Genomic DNA, 18,451 nt, shown 5'->3' on the forward strand with positions numbered 1-18,451 from the left:
AAAAAAAAAAACAGTTAACAGTTTGTTTTCAGGAACACACTGGCTAAAGAATTAGATTTATTAGGGGAATGAGTGGGGAACTGATCAGAATACATTATATAAATTTCACAAATGGGTAGATGGGTGGGTGGGTGAATGGATTTTGAGAATTAAACAGGAGCTGGGCACAGTAATGCATGCTTTTGATCCCAGCACTCAGGAGACAAGCAGTTAGATCTCCACCAGTGTGAACTAGTGAGCCCTTTGCCTCCCCTGCTTCTCTGAAGGCCTGTTTTGAAATTCCTCCTATGTTCTCTTACATAGGATTTTTAGGTGTTGCTTTTGTGGCTAAGCCTTAATGGTTAAGTTTTTGTTTTATATATGAATGTTGTGTGGTTGTGTGTGTGTCAGTGTCTCTGCCATCCCATGTGTGTGGAGGTGGTCAGGTAGTTCTTTTCTACCCTTATACATATTTTAAAGATTGAATTCAGGTTGCAAGCCTTAACTTGCTAAGCCATCACACCAACCTCAAGTTTTAGGTTTTATATTAAGACAGAAATTTGATATAGCAAGCCTTATTGCTTCTGACTACACTGGTGTTTACCAAACAAGCTTAGCATGGGTCTTGAGAAACCTGCAGCTGCTGTCTAGGGTCTGAAGAAACGCCCTGAGCAGAAAGAGCTCAGTATAGGCCTCTTCACAGAGGCCACGTGTAATAGAAGGCTGCCTAAGACTATTTGACTTTCACTTTGAAATATATCCATTACTCCTTAAGTAAGCTAACAAGAACACCCTAGGGGTCAGCCTGGTCTCTGAGTCTCGGGTAGAACCCAGATACCTTCGGACTGGTACTCTAACCACTCCCAGCCCTCAGTCTGGAGTAACTGGAAAGCTTAGCTGTTCTGTTCAAGTTTCAAGTTACTCTTAACGCTTTCTACTTCCTCTTCCCAGAAGCATCCTGTCAGCACAGACGCCGTAGCATTCTGCTTCTTCAGAGTCTGCTTTTTTACTTGGCTCCAGATGTAACTGCAGGAGTGACTGAGGCTTGCCCCTACCACAGAGAGGGCCCTATGTCAGCACCCTGCCAAAGGAAGTTTAACCTAGTTACAGAAATACAGGCTGACATTTGTTCTACACTCTCAACTGCTTATGAGTCATGTGACTGGGACTCATGGGAATTACACCAAATGAAGCTCCCCACATGTATGTGTACAATTAAAGCGCGCACACGAGAGAGCACACACACACACACACACACCAAAAACAAAAACAGGAAAAGGGCTGGAGAGATGGCTCAGAGGTTAAGAACATTGTCTGCCCTTCTAGAGGTCCCGAGTTCAGTTCTCAGCTACCACATGGTGGCTCACAACCATCTACAGTGAGATCTGGTGCCTCTTCTGGTCTGCGGGCATACACTACATAATAATCTTAAGAAAAAGAAACTGTTCTGTACCCTTTCTAGCCTTTCTTCCCTGACCTGTCTAAAGTTTGAAATAAAAAGCCCCAGAATTCCACTGACACACAGAAAGACTGAACAGAGCTTGGCTCTGCCACCCTGACAACATTGCTCTGCCACCAGCTCCAAGAAATTGTTAGGCCAGCACTTTGCCTTGCTGTGGCTTCCTAAGGGGCTGACCTCCACACACCCAGCCTGTTCCTTCCCTTCCTGCCCCATCTAGTCTACATTGTGAGCAGAACAAAGGCTTCCCCTTTCTTATCCTCTGCTGGCAGATGTTGCTCTCTGGCAGGAAGCTAGGGAGCATTTAACCCAGCTGATAAAGCACAGGAAGCAAGCAGCTTTTGTATTTAAGAAAACAGCCAGCCATTTTGAGTACTCTAATCCTAGCACCTCCCGCTTCTTCAGAAATGCATAGCCTATTCTCAAATCATTCGTCCAGTTTTGGTCATTGATCCTTCTTACGCCCCAAAGTCCACAAACTTCCCGAATACATTACACAAGCTCTGGAACCTTTGGAACGTCACTATTTTTAAAGGGAGAAGATTAAATGGACTGGGAGTGTGGCTCAGTTTGTAGATTGTTTGCCTATCTTACATAAGACTTTGGCTCCACATTCCCCATAACTGCATAAACTACTGTAGTGTGCATGCTGTGGTATATACCTGTATCAAAAGTTCAAGGTCATATTCAGGTAGAAAGGTTAGAGGTCAGCCTGAGCTACATGAGACCCTGCTAGGGTAAGGAGGAGTCACTGTGAAACTTAACAGACCTATGTGAGCAAAACCTTTTTATAACTTGACCATTAGTTTTAAAGGATGTCCTTGGGAGGATTGCAAAGCAGTCTGGTGAGCTGGAGAGCCGTGCAGATCATCTTTATGACTCTATCTTAGCCTCTTTGGACATGTTGGCTGGCTGCACCCTCATCCCCGACAACAGGCCAACAGCAGCAGAACACCCACATGAAGGGCTTTAACACAGTAAGTAGAGAAACCCAAGAAGAGAACTGTCCAACCACTGTGCTAACAAGGGCACAAGGCTGTCCTAGTAAATAATTACTTCTTACATACTTGGCTGGGGTAATACTCATTGAAACAAATGTAGTATTGAAGAAAAGACTGCCCATGGTACTGAAGGAGTCACTACCCTGGCCAGGAAGGTGGGTCTTTCACTCTGTGCTTGCTGAGCAGCATATCCCATATTCCCATACTGTGTTCTCTACCTCTACTGCTACACTAGACAGCAGACAACAGCAGTAATCCTTACAGTGCTGCTCTCTCCTGTGTGGGGCTGCGATCAAGACTGTCCCTTGCCAGGCGTGGTGGCTCATGCCTTTAATCCCAACACTCAGGAGGCAGAGGCGGGAGGATTTCTGAGTTCGAGGCCAGCCTGGTCTACAGAGTGAGTTCCAGGACAGCCAGGGCTGCACAGAGAAACCCTGTCTCGAAAAACCAAAAAAAAAAAAAAAAAAAAAAAAAAAGAAGAAGAAAGAAAAAAAAAGAGTGTCCCTGCCCTGTAGACTCTGCCCAACTCACTCAGCACCTGTCTCCAAGCATCTCTGACAACACAGACATCTATAGAACTCAGTTACTCACCAGACCTCTATGCTGCAAAGGGCCTTTGCAGATCTCCCATACACATCATTCCCCAAAGAGGACACACCTTACAGACTTCAATCAATACTACTTGATTAAATTTCTAAAGTTGTTAAATACAACTTTAGAAAGTCAAACTGGCAATGAGATAGGAAGAAACCCAAGAAAAAAGCAGGGTTACCTGGTACCTATCCTGGGCAGAGTCCCACAGTGTACTGATTGTTCCCTCTTATAAAATGTTTTATCAAATCTCAGTGAGCAAATGCTGGAAGTATGTCAAGAGCAGAGACTCCAGCAGAGGGAGGATGGTGATAGGCCTGTAATCTCACCTTCTAGAGGCTGAAGCACGAGAGTTCCTAGAAGCCAGCCCAAGCTACCTTACAGACCATCTTAAAAAAATAGTAGTAGTAAAGGGGACCTGTATTTGCATCCGAGTGCTGTAGTGCATGTGGTAGCACACAGCTGCCTCTGCAGTATGGCTGTAACCTTGCTCTTCTCTCTTTCAGGCAGAGGTGGAGTCATCGGCAAGATGGTATTTGGGGAGAAAACTCAAGAACTTGTAAGAGCCATGGAACAGTTAAGGAAGGGGAGAAAATCAACTTTAACATACTTTAAGCTGCCTTTCTCGCCTCTGAAGGGTTCTTGAGATACTGTCCTCATTTACTATGAATCCATCCAAAACTAAGGCCTTTTCTTTTGGTGCTTCTCTACCAAAATTATGTGGCTTTATAATTATTTGATAAAATACTAAGACTTGTGGGTCTCATGTACCCCTCTCCTTCTGTTTAAAAACCAGCAGGTAAAATGTGTTGAGGCCATTTATAGAAAGCTGCTGGAGAAAGAAGGTCCCATGTACTTAGGATTCTCAGGCATACAGGGGAATGGGATCTAAGAGAGAGAAAATGTTAGTGGCCAAAACTGTAGAGTGAAATGTTCGCCCTAAGTAAGTCAGGAGGACCTCTACAGCGTCCTGTTGAGTTGCCACCTCTAGTGGTTAGTCTCCACTTCATATCAAGAATGCTCAGGAGCTGGCCTGCCATCACGCTTCTGAACTGCGTGCTCGTGCTTACCTCTGGGGAACTCGGTCCACTGCTCCTCTTTCCCTTGAAGACTGGTCAGAGGAAGGGGACGGGTAGAGACGGCCACATGGTCTGATCGTACATAAATTAAAGCAGCCATTGGTGATGAAAAGGGGGGAGTCTTTGTAGTTTGGGAGTCAACAGTGCCTTGTCAGGAAGAAAAAAAAATCTATGGACCTATCATATGTTCAAAGCATCAGTTACAGCTTTCTAAGCAAAGTGTTTGTATGTTGGCTACCACAAATTCCACAAAGTATCAAAGGTGGGCTTTTCAGGTTTTCTTTTTTAAAAAAAAAAAAAAACTATTTAGATAAGCATGCGCATGACTTTAATCCTAGTACTTGAGAGTAGCTCTGTGAGTTTGAGGACAGCCTGGCTTGTTTATTAGAGTCCAGGCTGGCCAGGGCTTTAAAGAAAAAAAAAAAAAAGATTAGTTATTCAGTAAGTATGCATAAAATACAGTATTTTTACATGCCTGCTGCTACACAGCATGATTTACCATAATGCTTTTGGGCATGATTCAAATTAAGAGTTTTGTTGTTACTGGTTTGTTTTTGGGTTTTTGAGACAAGGTTTCTCTGTGTAACAGAACCCTGGCTGTACTGGGACTCCCACTGTAGACTAGGCTGACCTCAAACTCAGAGAGATCCTGTGCCTCCCCAAGTGTTGGGATTAAAGTCATGCATCACCACTGCCCAGCTCAAATTAGTTTTATTCTGCCATCTCTAAGTTAAACTTATTTCTTATACTATATATGGTACATAAAGTGCTTTCAAGAGGCTAAAACAAAACTTTTATAGCAAATAATTAAGTTAAATGTAAAATAATCCTATAAAACCTAGACGTGGTCAAAAGTGCATCTTACCTCTTTGATGTGGCTTCAAACGGCCTTCCCACCAATACGTTAGAGCGGCCCTCGGGTATTAAAACCATTTGACAAGCATGAAAGTCAGGGGAAACTCAGAGCTCGCCAGCTGCACCAACTGAATGCAAACTGGGGCACTCCTCTTCCTTACTGTATAGTTACAACTGATTCAACTGACAGTGAACATGGTTCCCACAGAGTACTTGCCTCAACATAGTCTATGCTTCTGCTCATCCTCTTTGTAACAAAAAGAGACTTTTTTGTAACTAAAGAGTGTAACTCTGATGGCTGTGAATGCCATTTAGGAATATCAGTACAACTGTTAGTTATATCTTCTGGTGTGAGTTATGTTTGAGCTAAAATTGTCTCAGCCTTGGATGTCACTGCATTTGCATCTGTAAATGTGGCCAGGCTAGACTCAAATAGCCTTTTTAGAATTTATATATGGTCCCTTAAAGTTCACTGAGTTCACAGTGAAGTAGCATCTTGAGACAGGGTTCTTACAGATGACTACTAAGCTCTAGCACAAAACAAGAGAATTCAAACAGTTTTGAAACTTAAGATGGAACCCAAAAGAGACATCATGGTACAAGATGTGGCCAAATATGAGCCTGAGGGAACTGTCCGAGTGAGCACTGGACCTTAGGGGAGCCGTGGCCACTGAGAGAGTGCTTTTCATTATGCATGTTTCTCTATGGCAGTCATTTCTAAAATATATCAAGGGACAAGATTTTCTATTATGTGAACAAATTAGAGCCCCCAACAATCTTGAAATATTTATACTTGAAAAACAGATTATTTCCCACTGTAAAACAGCAATTATCAGCACATACATAAAAGCAAATAGTGAAGTATGCTGAAATGGTCTGGTAAGCCCTAACCTTGCTGCTAGTGGGGAAAGAACACTAGAATTTTACAAAGTCTATAAATAATGTTTATATTAAAAATAAATTCATGTAATGTTTTCTGCTAACAGAATAAGCTAACAGTTTGAATAACTTTTGCTGTATAAAATTAAAGTGCTTGGCACCATTTCATCTAACATTGGTGTTGTATCATTTAGTTATAATAGAAAACAGTTTATGAACTCTTTCTCCCTTTATATTGACAAAAAAACAGCTACAAAAAAACACAAGATATTGACCCAATTACTGGTGACTTGAGGAATTTCCAGTTACCTTTATATATATAAGGATGAATAGACCCAACAAGCGCATCTATAATACAAAGTAAACTATGATTTTATTGTGAAATTCTCATAGATGGAAAATTAAATTGAATATTTATTCTGTCCATTTTTCATTTTACAATAATCTTACCACTTATTTTTGTACCATGTATTTCAATTGTCTGTTTAGTGAAAAATAAACCTGTAATTTTTGGCTTATTTTTAGTTTAATATTTTATCATTAAAGACCCCATGATAAAATGTGTTATCAACAGCCATACCCTACCCTAAGCCCCCAATTGAAGAATGCTTGGCTGCTCCTTAAACCAAAGGAAACAATCTCTGGCCTTTGTCACCTTAAAATGCTATCGTCTGCAAGAGACTTTGTTTCCCACAGTGAGACAAAAGCAAAGTCTAGGATCTAAAAGATCCTAGTTAACAAAACTTTCACACATGCAAAATTTCACTGAAATAAATATATTATTTCTCCCATCATTCCCATCTAGCGTTCATGTTTTCAGTTAATTTGGGGGGGATAGAATTTCTACAATTAGGGCAATCACATTTCCTGCTTTCTATTCTAATGCTTAAACTCTCCTCCAACATGAATCATACAATTGGAAAAAATAAAGCTGACACCTGGAAGTGGAGGCAGGAGGATCAGGAGTTCAAGGGCATCCTTGGTTACAAGTGAATTTGAGGCCTCCTGAGCTATGTGAGACATTGTCTCAAAAATAGGTGCAGTCTGGGACATGCTTTTAATCCCAGCACTTCTGAGGAAAAGGCAGGTGAATGGGGGTGGGGGCAGGGGGGAGGGGGCAGCAGCCTGTTGTACATACTTAAGTTCCAGGCTAGCCAGGGCTACATAGTAAGACCCTGTCTCAAGAAAGAAAGGGGAAAAAAAGCCAGGCGTGGAGGCACACACCTTCAATCTCAGCACTCAGAGACAGAGACAGGTGGATCCCTGAGTTTGAGGCCAGCCTGGTCTACAGAGTTCCAGGACAGCCAGGGATACACAGAGAAACCCCGTCTCCAATAGCTAAAAAGAACAAAAACAAAGAAAAAGGTGTGTGTGCCATCAGACACCAGCACTATTACCAGATCACTGCCTGGGAGGAAGCATGGGCTGCTCTCCATCTCTACCGCAGATGCATGAAAAAAGGGTTGCTGGTGAAGCCACTTCAGGTGGTCTGGGCTGAAGATGAAGCACTAGGAAGCACACATTCTTCCCATAGAGTTTGAGTTCCTTGAACCAAAGGTGGGGAAGTCTCTACACAGCACAAAAGCTTCTCTAGGTCACTCATCAGACCTATTACCAGAAAGCAAACCCCGGATGCTGTGCTATTAAGATAGATCTACAGTGCCCTTGCTGCACACACATGGCTGCTGGGTAGAATGCAAAGCTCTATTTCCCTTTAATCATAGGAATTAAAACAATACTTATCACCATACAGTTTGATATTACTTCCAATAAGTACAATATTTATTAAACATATCTTCAGTTTTGTTACATAGTGTGCAACAAATTACAATATTCTGCAGCCACAAATTATATGCAGAGTATGAAGAAACTATTAATCAGATAGTGTAATCTTTCCATTTATAACTCTACCAGGAAGAACTAGCAAATCAGATCTTACATATAACGTCTCACTAAACTTTATGCATGGAAACTGACAGACACTGGTTGTGCTGTTTGATACAAAATGGCTGAACTTCATCTTCAGAAGACTAAACCCAACATCTAAACATGCCAATATAAACATCAAAACAAAATATATTCTAACCAACCACGGGAAACGATCTGGTATCAGGAAAGCAACAAGGATTACACACATTATTTTATAAACCAGCACACAAAGGTTTAAAACAGTTCTGAAAATGAAGTTAGCTGTCTTGAGTCAAGGGAATAAAAAAAAAAGTCAGTATTGACCATTTACAATCTCTGACCTTGTGGAAACGGTAAGAATCTGTTGTAGTGCAGCTACATACAGTACAATTCAGGCAATTTTGTTTTTTTCACTTGGGTTCAGATTGCGAATTCATTGCTGTGAGAAAAGGACGGAGGCGGATTTTAGCAGCAGCCTCCACCTGACTGCTTGACTGGAGTGCTCTGGATTTTAACATTGGACTTCTCGGCACCACCAGCTGTTGCTCCAGGACCCATTCGTTTTTTAATCTCAGCTGCCATCGTCATGAAAGACTGTTCTACATTCGTTGCGTTCTTAGCACTGGTTTCCAAAAATGGAATTCCAAGGGAATCTGCAAATTCCTGAGAGAATAATAAGGCACAATGAACAATGGAAAATCTTTCTGACTTGGTCTTCTGAAATGGGACTGGGGACTAAGCTCACTGGCTATTACAGGGTGAGGCAGTCCCCATAACTAATTCAGTGTCCAAGTCAAACCTCACACATACCTTTGCTGTTGTATAGTCTACGACTTTCTTGGTGGTCAGGTCACATTTGTTCCCTACCAACAACTTGTTGACATTTTCACTGGCATAGCGATCTATCTCCTGCAGCCACTGTTTAACGTTATTGAAGGACTCCTAGGGAGAGAAGAATGGTGATGCAGTTGCTTGAGGCCACTGTTGCTCTAAAGAAAGAAATCAACTAACTGGTGGTGCACACCCAGTCAATGATAAGAAAAACTCAAAGGCCTGAAGTGAAAAGAGCTTATTTGGAAGGGGAAACAGTTGAAGTTTAATGACAGGCAAGCCCAATTTTAAACTGAAATTTTAAAATATTGACAAGACCTAGTTTCTGCAACAATAAAATCCTGCTGGGTGCAGTGGCACAGCTTTAATTCCAGTACTTGGGAGACAGACACAGATCGAACTCTTGGGTTCCAAGCCAGCCCAATCTACAAAAGCAGTTGCAGGTCAGCCAGAACTACATAGTGAGAACCTGACTCAAAAACAAACAAAAAACTGGTTATAAAGAACAACAGTGTCACCACTATTATTTGGTCTAGGGTGCACCTCAATGCTGACAATTTGCCAGGCATCCAGAAAGCGCTGATCTTAAACCCCACAAGCAAGATATGGGATGAGGAAGATAAATTTTCTAAAAAACAGGTGACAATTTCCTTGTTCTGTTTTTCACATAAAAATATGCCAGGCATGGTAGTGAATGCCTTTAGTTCCAGTGCTTAGGGGACAGAGGCAGGCAGATCTTTGAGCTCAAGGTCAGGTTTGTCTATAAACAGCCAAGATTACAGAGAAACTTGTCCTGAAGAACAAACAAATTATGGTAATAGATTACATGTTTAAAATTAACCAGTTACGTCTGCTTTGGGTGTTTGCTTTACTGAGATGAGGTATTGCTATGCTGCCTAGACAGGTCTCAATCTCCTGGGCTCCTCAAATCCTATTTCAGCCTCCCAAGTAGCTGAAGTAGAGGCACATGACATCATGCTAATGTAGCATTTTCTTTCCCTATTCATATTTGTTTATCTTTTGCTTGTAATGGTAAATCTCTTAATTTATCTCCAAATTAACAATATAGTTCAAATTTAATATTTGCTATAAGAAAATGAGTTGTTTGTTTTTATCTCTCGAATAGTAAAAATAAATTTCTGACCAAAAGTTTCAGGGCTGTTCAAAAGCATTCAAGGGCAGCCTGTCCATATAGTGAGTTCAGGTCAGCCAGAACTACACAGTGAGATTATGTCAAAGTCCACACACATACACTACTTTCTACTTTGCTGGTAACACATAATATTCTCTAGAAACTTACCTGATCTGTCACATCATAGACAACTATGATGCCATGGGCTCCTCTGTAATAACTGGAAGTGATTGTTCGAAATCTTTCCTGGCCTGCTGTGTCCCACTATAGAAAACAATCAGAGAAGGCAAACAATACCATTAAAACATACTTGGGAGAAAGTACAGGAGAAAATTGTAGATTATAAGGATTTGAAATGCCAGCCGTATTTAATGCTTTCATTATTAAATTGCATTGCAGGTATCAAATATGTTAAAATCTAGAAGAGAAGATAATGCCTACGGTTTAGCAGGTAGTACTGATACCAAAATTCTAAATTCTTTGAGAACATAAGCTATGCTAGGCTATTCTCGGCTGTTAGTAGAAATATAGAGAAATATAGAGTCCAGAGCTTTCTTCCTGGCTGCAGCTACTTGTCACAGACCAGGCTCTGCCATGCCCTAGGGTAACAAGGAGGTGCTATCTCAGTCTGAGCAAAAATAATGTAAGGAAAATGTTTCTAAACACATTTAAAATAAAACTCATTTTTCTAAGTGGAGAAAGGGCATGGAGAGATGGCTTAATGGTTAAGAGGATAAATTGGTCTCCTAGAGTACCTGAGTTCAATTCCCAGTACCCATATTAAGTGGTTTACCAATGCTTGTAACTCTAGCTTCAAAGGCATCCAGTGCCTCTGGTTTCTTTGGGCACATGCATTCATATACACTTCACTTAATAAAAATATTTTTAATGGGGAAAGGCAAGCAAGATAGGCCAGCAAAAGCTATGCAAACCTGACAACTAGAAATCAATCCCTAGAACCCATGATAGAAGGAATAAACTATAAAAAGTTGTGCTCTGGCCAAGTATGGTGGTTAATGCCTATAGTCCCTGCACTGAGGAGGCAAAAGCAGGGTGGAACTCTGTGGGTTCAAGACTGTCCTAATCTATACAGCAAGTTCTAGGCCAACTAGGGCTATATAGTGAGAGACCTCCACAGATGTTCCATGGCATAGAGGTCCCTCCCACACACGATAATATTAATAGGGCTTCTTTTACTTTGTTTTGATTTTGGTTTTTCAAGATAGGGTTTCCGTGTAGCCCTGGCTGTCCTGGAACTCATTTTGTAGACCAGGCTATCCTCCAACTCAGAAATCCTCCTGCCTCTGCCTCCCAAGTGCTGGGATTAAAGGTGTCCGCCATCATGCCTGGCTAATGATTATTAATTATGTTTTTAAAGACAAAAATTGATAACTCGTTATAAGGATACCTTACCATTTAGGCGCACACACACACATTTGAGGAAATGTGAGAACTAGATATAAGATATTAATGTTAATTCTGTTAAATATAATGGTGCAATACATACAAAATGCAGATACATATTAATTACTTTATAGTAACCGTCATTTCTTTTGTAAAATTGGGCATAATGGTGCATAACTGTAGTCCCAGCAGCAGTGAGGAAAGCAGAAGCAGGAAGATCATCAACACAAATTCTAAGCCAGCCAAGGCTACATAATAAGCCAGTCTCAAAACACCCCAAAGCCTATAACATTAACAAATTTCCAGATGAAAAGAAAACAGCCAGATGTGGTGGCACACATCTTTAATCCCAGCACTTGGGAAGCAGAAGCAGGTGAATCTGTGAGTTCAAGGCCAGCTTGGTCTACAAAGCAGTTTCCAGGAGAGCCAGGTCTGTTAAATGGTAAAAAGGGGAAGAGAGAGAGAAAAGAAGAAGAAAGCAAATACTATTCAAAGTTAGCAGCTACTTATCTAAAATCCAAATAAAATCAATACTGGCATCATTTCATTTCCCCCTCCTCTGGGGTCTTCCAACCTGACTATCAGTGAAGACCTGGTCATCATGACTAAACAATAAAACATGAAAGGAAAAGACTTAAGAGTACTAGGGAGAAAAAAACACAGCCCATCAAGTTGAAATGCAATGGGTTAGGCACACAATTTTGCTTATAACACCAATTCACAGAATATTCTCACTCATATTCTCTCTCTCTCTCTCTCTCTCTCTCTCTCTCTCTCTCTCTCTCTCTCTCTCTCTCACACACACACACACACACACACACACACACACACACACACACACACACACACACGTACACACACACACACACACACGTACACATTTTCTTTTTGTGTGTATGTACAGTATGTGTATGTAGAGACCTAAGGCTAAAGTCTTCCTGGATTACACTCCACCTTACTCACTGAGGCAAGATCTCTCAGTGAATACAGAGCTCCTGTAACCCACTGCCTCTGCCTTCCATGGATTAAAGGTGGCTGCCCACACCTACACAGCATTTTCATGGGTGAATTCCGGTCCTCACATTTACAAGTACTTTATCTACTGGACCATATCTGCAGCCATGTACATCTTTTATACACACATCCCCCAAATTAAAAACAAGCAAACCTAAATCTTAATGTACAGACTACTAGGGAATGTGGTTAATGCAACAACAAATGTAAACCCTTGCATTCCTTTTATATTCTTTGGTAGATTAACAATAAGCATTGAGTCCAAGAGATAAATTTTTTATATGCATGTATGTCTGTGCACTGAGTACATACCTGTTAGCCACAGAAGCTAGAAGGCATGGGTGCTGAAATTATGGTGTGTGCAGCATGGGTGCTGGGAAATTGAACCCCCAGTGCACTGAGCCACCTCTCCACACCCAAAGGGAGAAAATTTTTAAGAAATTCAGAAAAGTTTGTCTCACATACTGTATTGTACTATATTTTAGGAATCCCTTTTTATAAAAGGTACTTGAAAATGCAAGACTGACCCAAATTTAAAAGTTTCTAAAAACAACTCCAAAAAGGAATGATCAACTGAGCAAGAAGGGTGTGATCACATCAACATGAAAGTTGGATGCCAACAGAAAAATAATTAACTTGATTCATACAGCTTCAAACTGCAGAGGAATTCCATAGAAGTTAAAGGACACTGGCTCCAGCCCAATATAAAGAATGGATAGCTAGAGCCATTTTTAAACTGAAAGTAGCTGCTCTTGAAAATGGCGAATTTCCCTAATATGATTATGTAACAGCACCAGATAAGAAAAGAAAATTCCTGTTGAAGATGAAACTGAGAGTATCCTGAAAGATCCTTTCCAGACAAAGGAAGTGACAAAATTAAACTATTTCAAATATACAAATACCCTGTCGAGATTAATAACCACATATGCTATTGGTACCTAGGCTGCAGGCTTGAGTGGGTCCTTTCTACAATCGTGTATCACATAGCATATCACATAGCATATCGCATAATAGCATATCATCACAGAATCCACTGATCTGCTGTCTCCAAGGTCATAAAGGTAGACAAATAGCAAGAGCCATGTGATCCTCAAAACTACCTCATAAACTAGTAAACCAGGAGACAGCGCTAGGGCTGGAGCTGAGCAAACTTGTTATTTTTCTAAGTCAACATCAAAAGTCTTGGCATACCCCCATAACACCAGCACAGTAGAGGCAGAGGCAAGCAGACCTCTGAGTTGAAGGCTAGCCTGATCTACAAAGTGAGTTCCAGAACAGCTAGGGATACACAGAGAAACCCTGCCTCAAAAACCCAAGAGAAAGAGAAAAGAAAGACTATCAAAACCAAAATAATATTTTTGACTCAAAATTCAGGACTTCAGCACAGAGCAATACCTAATTCCATGAAAAGAGCAATGGTCAGTCTTCAGTGTTCCTTTACACTAAGCCTGCTCTACAACAAACTGATTGTTAAAAATTAAAACCCAACTTAAAACAAACAAACAAAAAAACTATTAACTGTGTGTCTGTACACACTCTATTTGTGTGTCTATGTGAATGTGATGATACTCACTGAGAACAACCTTGCCATGACATGCACACAGAGGTCAAAGGACAACTTGCAGGAAGTTATTTCTCTCCACATAGGACAAACAGGTCCTGGGAATTGAACTCAGATCATCAACCTTAACTGATCAAGCACCTGCTGAACTATCATGCTGACCCCGGCATCACAGACATGCTAGCAGTACCTAGACTCATACTAAAGACATAGAAGCATTCAATTGGAGGTGGGAGTGAAGGATGGATAAGGTACTTAAATAGCACAGGGACACATGTTGAAGATGGAGAGCTATGGTTCTCCATCTTTGTTCTCCTAGACAATTCTCTGAGCATCCTTTCTTTTTTTAGAGTAAAACAAGCATATAAAGATATTCCTTCCAATAAATTCTGTTTTTCTACAGTTGGAATATATAATCTTAAGAAAGGAGAAACCTCACAGAAGTAAAGAGCTGTCTTTAAAGCATAAGCAGAGAGTGTCCCCCAGGTCCCCTCTAACACATGCACACTCAGCACGGTAGGAGACAACACAAGATGCCAAGTAACACTCCCTGTCAGACAAGGAAAGCTCAGACTTCTCACTTAATAGGAGAAAGCTGACTTAATGTGATTATTAAGTAAAGTCTGCTTTAATTAATAATTAAGTCTGCTTCACAAACAGAATTTCAACAAGAAGGACCTGAGATGCAGCTCCATGTAAACAGTGCAGTCTTAGCACATGGGAGACCTTGGCTTCAATCCTCGAAAAAGATGATCAACAAGAGCAAGAAAGAAGGAATTTCAATGAGAAAAGTAAGCCTGGAAAATGCCTTTTGGTCTAAAATCTAGATCAATGCATGACTCTTAAGAAACTTTATATTCGGGCTGGTGAGATGGCTCAGTGGGTAAGAGCACCTGAGTGCTCTTCCAAAGGTGCAGAGTTCAAATCCCAGCAACCACATGGTGGCTCAAACGATCCTTAATGAGATCTGACTTCCTCTTCTGGAGTGTCTGAAGACAGCTACAGTGTACTTACATATATTAAGTAAATAAAATCTTTAAAAAAAAAAAAGAAACTTTATATTCAACTTTGTTAGCATACTAAATACATATACACTGTACATTTACCAAAATAATTTCCAAGACCACTTACTATCTGTAGCTTGATTGTTTTCCCATCTAACTCTATAGTTCGTATCTTGAAATCCACACCAATTGTGCTGATGTAGCTTTCCGTATACGTATCATCCTAAAGGGGGAACAGTTAATGAAATCAATGTTTAACAGAGACAATTTGTTAAAGTTTACTTGCATTATAAATGAAGCTTTTAACATCTGATTATCTCATTACAAAATACCAACTAGTTAGAAAGTTTTTTTACTTTGAGATATTTCTCAAGTGTACTTGTTTGTTTTCATACATCTGTAATGGTTTGTGTTATGCTCAGCCCAGAGAGTGGTGCTATTAGAAGGTGTGGCCCTGCTGAACTAGGTGTGTCACTGTGGGTGTAGGCTTTAAGACCCTCATCCTAGCTGCCTGGAAGCCAGTATTCTGCTTGCAGCCTTCAGATGAAGATGTAGATCTCTCAGCTCCTCCTGCACCATGTCTGCCTGGATGTTACCATGTTCCCATCTTGATGATAACTGACTGATGAACCTCTGAACCTGTAAGCCAGTCCCAATTAAATGTTGTCTTATAAGAATCGCCTTGGTCATGGTGTCTGTTCTCATAGCAATGGAAACCCTAACGAAGACAACATCTCTTGGTAAATTCTTTACATATGTCAGGGAAAGATTTTGTAATTGTCAGAGCTCTCCAACTCCCCAAGAGTTTCCCTAACTGCCAATCAGTAAAGATCTTGTACTTCAAACATCCAATTCAAAAACCACAAAATAATGTTCACTTCATTTTCCTCTTAGGGATGTATTCCAGAGTCTGTTTTACATCCTGGTTGAGTTTTTAAATTGAAATTTAATGCATGTAAGAATCCCTCATTTAGTGTGCAATTCAGTGGTTTTTAGTAAACACATAAATTTTACAATCTATTTAATTCCAGAATATTTCATTAGCCCAAAAGCAAACTCATTAGCAGTTTATACTTTTCTCTTTCAGATCATGGCAACCAAACTGTTTACTATCCATAGAGCTTTCCTAGAGAACATCTCATAGACATGAAAATCCTGCTGCTAGCTTGTGCTGGCCTCAAACAGGAGCCTCCTACTCAGACTTTGGAATACTGAGATTATAGGCACACAATATCTTACTCAGATTAAAAAATTAGTTTTCTAAAAAATATATTACTTTATTAAGTTGGGCATGGTGGCACACACTTTTAATCCCAGCACTCGGGAGGCAGGGATAGGCAGATCTTTGTGAATTTAAGGTCAGCCTGGACTATAATAGAGAGTTCATCAAAGAGCACATAGTGAGACCCTGTCTCAAAAAACTTATTGTGTGTATGTGTGTAGACATGTGCATGCCTAGTAGGAGGTCATGGGACAATCTTTGATAGTAAGCTTTCTCCGTCCACCCTGTTAGTTCTAGGAACAAAGCTCAGGCTATCAGGCTTGGCAGCAGGCATTTTACCTACTGATTCATTTCATCAGCCACATTTTTTTTTTTAACTGAGTCCTTTTTGGCAGCTGAATACAAGGCCACTGATACATTTTGTTTGTGAAAGAATTAGGTAGTTTCCATTTGGGGGATCATTATCATGTTGCTTGTCAATTTTTTTTAACCAGTGTTTCTCTTTTTTGTGACATGCCAGTCATCTCAGTACTGGGGGGTCTGGGGCAGAAAGGTCACTGAAAATCTGAGGCCATGCTGGTCTAGGAAGTTCAAGGCCAGCCGGGGATCCTCAGTGAGGCTCTATTTCAAATGAGAATGCATGAGGCCCTGAAATGGCTCAGAAGAAAACTGCCTGCCATCACTGAGTTCAGCTGCTGGGACCCAAAAAGTCCAAGGAGTGAATCAACTCCTACCAACTGTCTTCTGACAGTTACTGCTACTGTGCTGCTTGTGTGTGCTCCCACCCCATGTAAACATACACAGAAAAACAAGGAACTGGTTTTGTGTGTGTGTGTGTGTGTGTATGTGTGTGTGTATGGAGACAGGGGTTTTGTCTATGTAGTCCAGGCTGTCCTAAATTCTCTCTGTAGACCAGGGTGATCTCAAACTCATAGAGATCCACCTGCCTCTGCCTCCCAAGTGCTGGGATTAAAGGTATGTGCCACCATATAGAATAAGTAACTGTTTTAAAAGAAGCTTTCATTAAAAATTGGGGCTATTAATTTAATTCTATTAAAAATAGAATTCCAAAATTGGGGCTAGAGAGATGGCTCAGTGGTTAAGAGTCTAGCTGCTTTTCCAGAGATCCTGCGTTTAACTTCCAGCAACCACATAGTGGCTCAAAACCATCTTATAATAGGATCTAATGCCCTCTTCTGGCACAATGGTGTACGTGCAGTTAGAGCACTCACATAAATCAATCTTTTTTTCTTTAAAAAAAAAAAAAAAATCCAGACTGAATGACTTATCATCACAGAACTGTAAGGCAATACCTAAGAGAATTCTGCAAACAATGATGGCCCTCAACTATGACATAAACTTCTAGGCAATACGGTAGCCCCTAGCCCCAAGTGGCTTATGAAATGAGTAACTAAAATTTAAAGTTAAAGGAATGTTTAGTCTATTAAAATATGGTTGAGTCTTTCTTTTCAGGTCTCTTTCAATACAAGCCAAGCACTGCACCTCACTCTCCACCTGTATGGGAATCAATCAGCATTCTACAAAGAGCACTAGATACCAACTTTACCATCATACTGCATTCCATTTCTTTCTTGGCTTTTTCTTTTCTTTCTTTCTCTCTCTCTTTTTTTTTTTTTTTTTTTTTTTTTTTTTTTCTTTTTTTTTTTTTTTTTTTTTTTTTTTTTCCTGAACTGACTTCAAGCCCAAAGGGATGCCCCTCCTTCACCTCCCAAGTGGAAAGATTAGAGGCATGCACTACCACACCCATCTTTCCCTTGAATTTCTTTTAAAAACAACATTTAACAGTCCAAGATACCACTGGGGGTGGGGCGCGTTGTTTGGGAACACTTAGATATAGGAACTCTGAAAGAATTAACTCTATATAAAATTGTTTGATTTTTGTGTAACTAAAACAAACAAAATACTGCATTCTTTGTATAACTAAGTACACCGTTATTTGTAAAAAGTATTTTAATTTCAACTTACTGCAAACCTAAGGAGAAGGCAAGACTTTCCAACCCCAGAATCTCCAATCAGAAGTAACTTGAATAAATAATCACTGCAAAAAAGAGAAGGAAAATCACATTAATAAAAAGCATGTTGTATTGTAAGTTCTACAAGAAAGCAAAGCTAGTGAGAAGCAGCTTGCTCTGAAGACTCCAGTTTCTGAAGAGACCGGCAGCAGCCCTTGGTACACAACTGAACATGTGACTGACTCACTCAAGTAAAGCAGCCAGTGCCACCATGGTCGCTCTCATGAGTGGACTTCCTCTTTCAAAGAAAAAATCAACAGGAACCTCATATGATTCCTATTTTTAGGGGACTGAAGAGATTTAAATGCTAATCAAATCCCAGCCCTCTACCCTATCAGACTAGAGAAGGTTGTGTTCCACCCAGTACAATTAGCCTCCCCTGGCTTTGTGGCCCATGCCTATAATCTCAGCAAGCACCTGAAAGGTGGAAACTGGAAAAATCATGAGTTGTAAACCAGCCTAGAGTACATGAGACCCTCTTTTTTTTTTTTTTTTTTTT

The 18,451-nt window shown here is 40.4% G+C and overlaps 2 protein-coding genes across 2 annotated transcripts in view; one reads left to right on the top strand and one right to left on the bottom strand.

Annotated features, from left to right (window-relative positions):
- Cep68 (centrosomal protein 68) overlaps window positions 1-4,388 on the top strand; it is a 21,366-nt gene extending 16,978 nt beyond the window's left edge. The window contains exons 6-7 of the mRNA XM_021210973.2: window positions 2,245-2,415; window positions 3,537-4,388. Of these exons, the coding sequence (XP_021066632.1) occupies window positions 2,245-2,411 (167 nt within the window). The 3' untranslated portion in view covers window positions 2,412-2,415; window positions 3,537-4,388. The remainder of the gene's footprint in view (window positions 1-2,244; window positions 2,416-3,536) is intronic.
- A 1,804-nt stretch (window positions 4,389-6,192) lies between these two features.
- Window positions 6,193-18,451, bottom strand: part of Rab1a (RAB1A, member RAS oncogene family) — a 25,702-nt gene continuing 13,443 nt past the window's right edge. The window contains exons 2-6 of the mRNA XM_021210184.2: window positions 17,906-17,978; window positions 14,825-14,920; window positions 9,883-9,978; window positions 8,562-8,693; window positions 6,193-8,414 (exon numbers count right to left, since the gene is read on the bottom strand). Of these exons, the coding sequence (XP_021065843.1) occupies window positions 8,217-8,414; window positions 8,562-8,693; window positions 9,883-9,978; window positions 14,825-14,920; window positions 17,906-17,978 (595 nt within the window). The 3' untranslated portion in view covers window positions 6,193-8,216. The remainder of the gene's footprint in view (window positions 8,415-8,561; window positions 8,694-9,882; window positions 9,979-14,824; window positions 14,921-17,905; window positions 17,979-18,451) is intronic.

This window comes from Mus pahari, chromosome 13 (genome assembly GCF_900095145.1).
Source record: "Mus pahari chromosome 13, PAHARI_EIJ_v1.1, whole genome shotgun sequence".
NCBI classification, from domain to species: domain Eukaryota; kingdom Metazoa; phylum Chordata; class Mammalia; order Rodentia; family Muridae; genus Mus; species Mus pahari.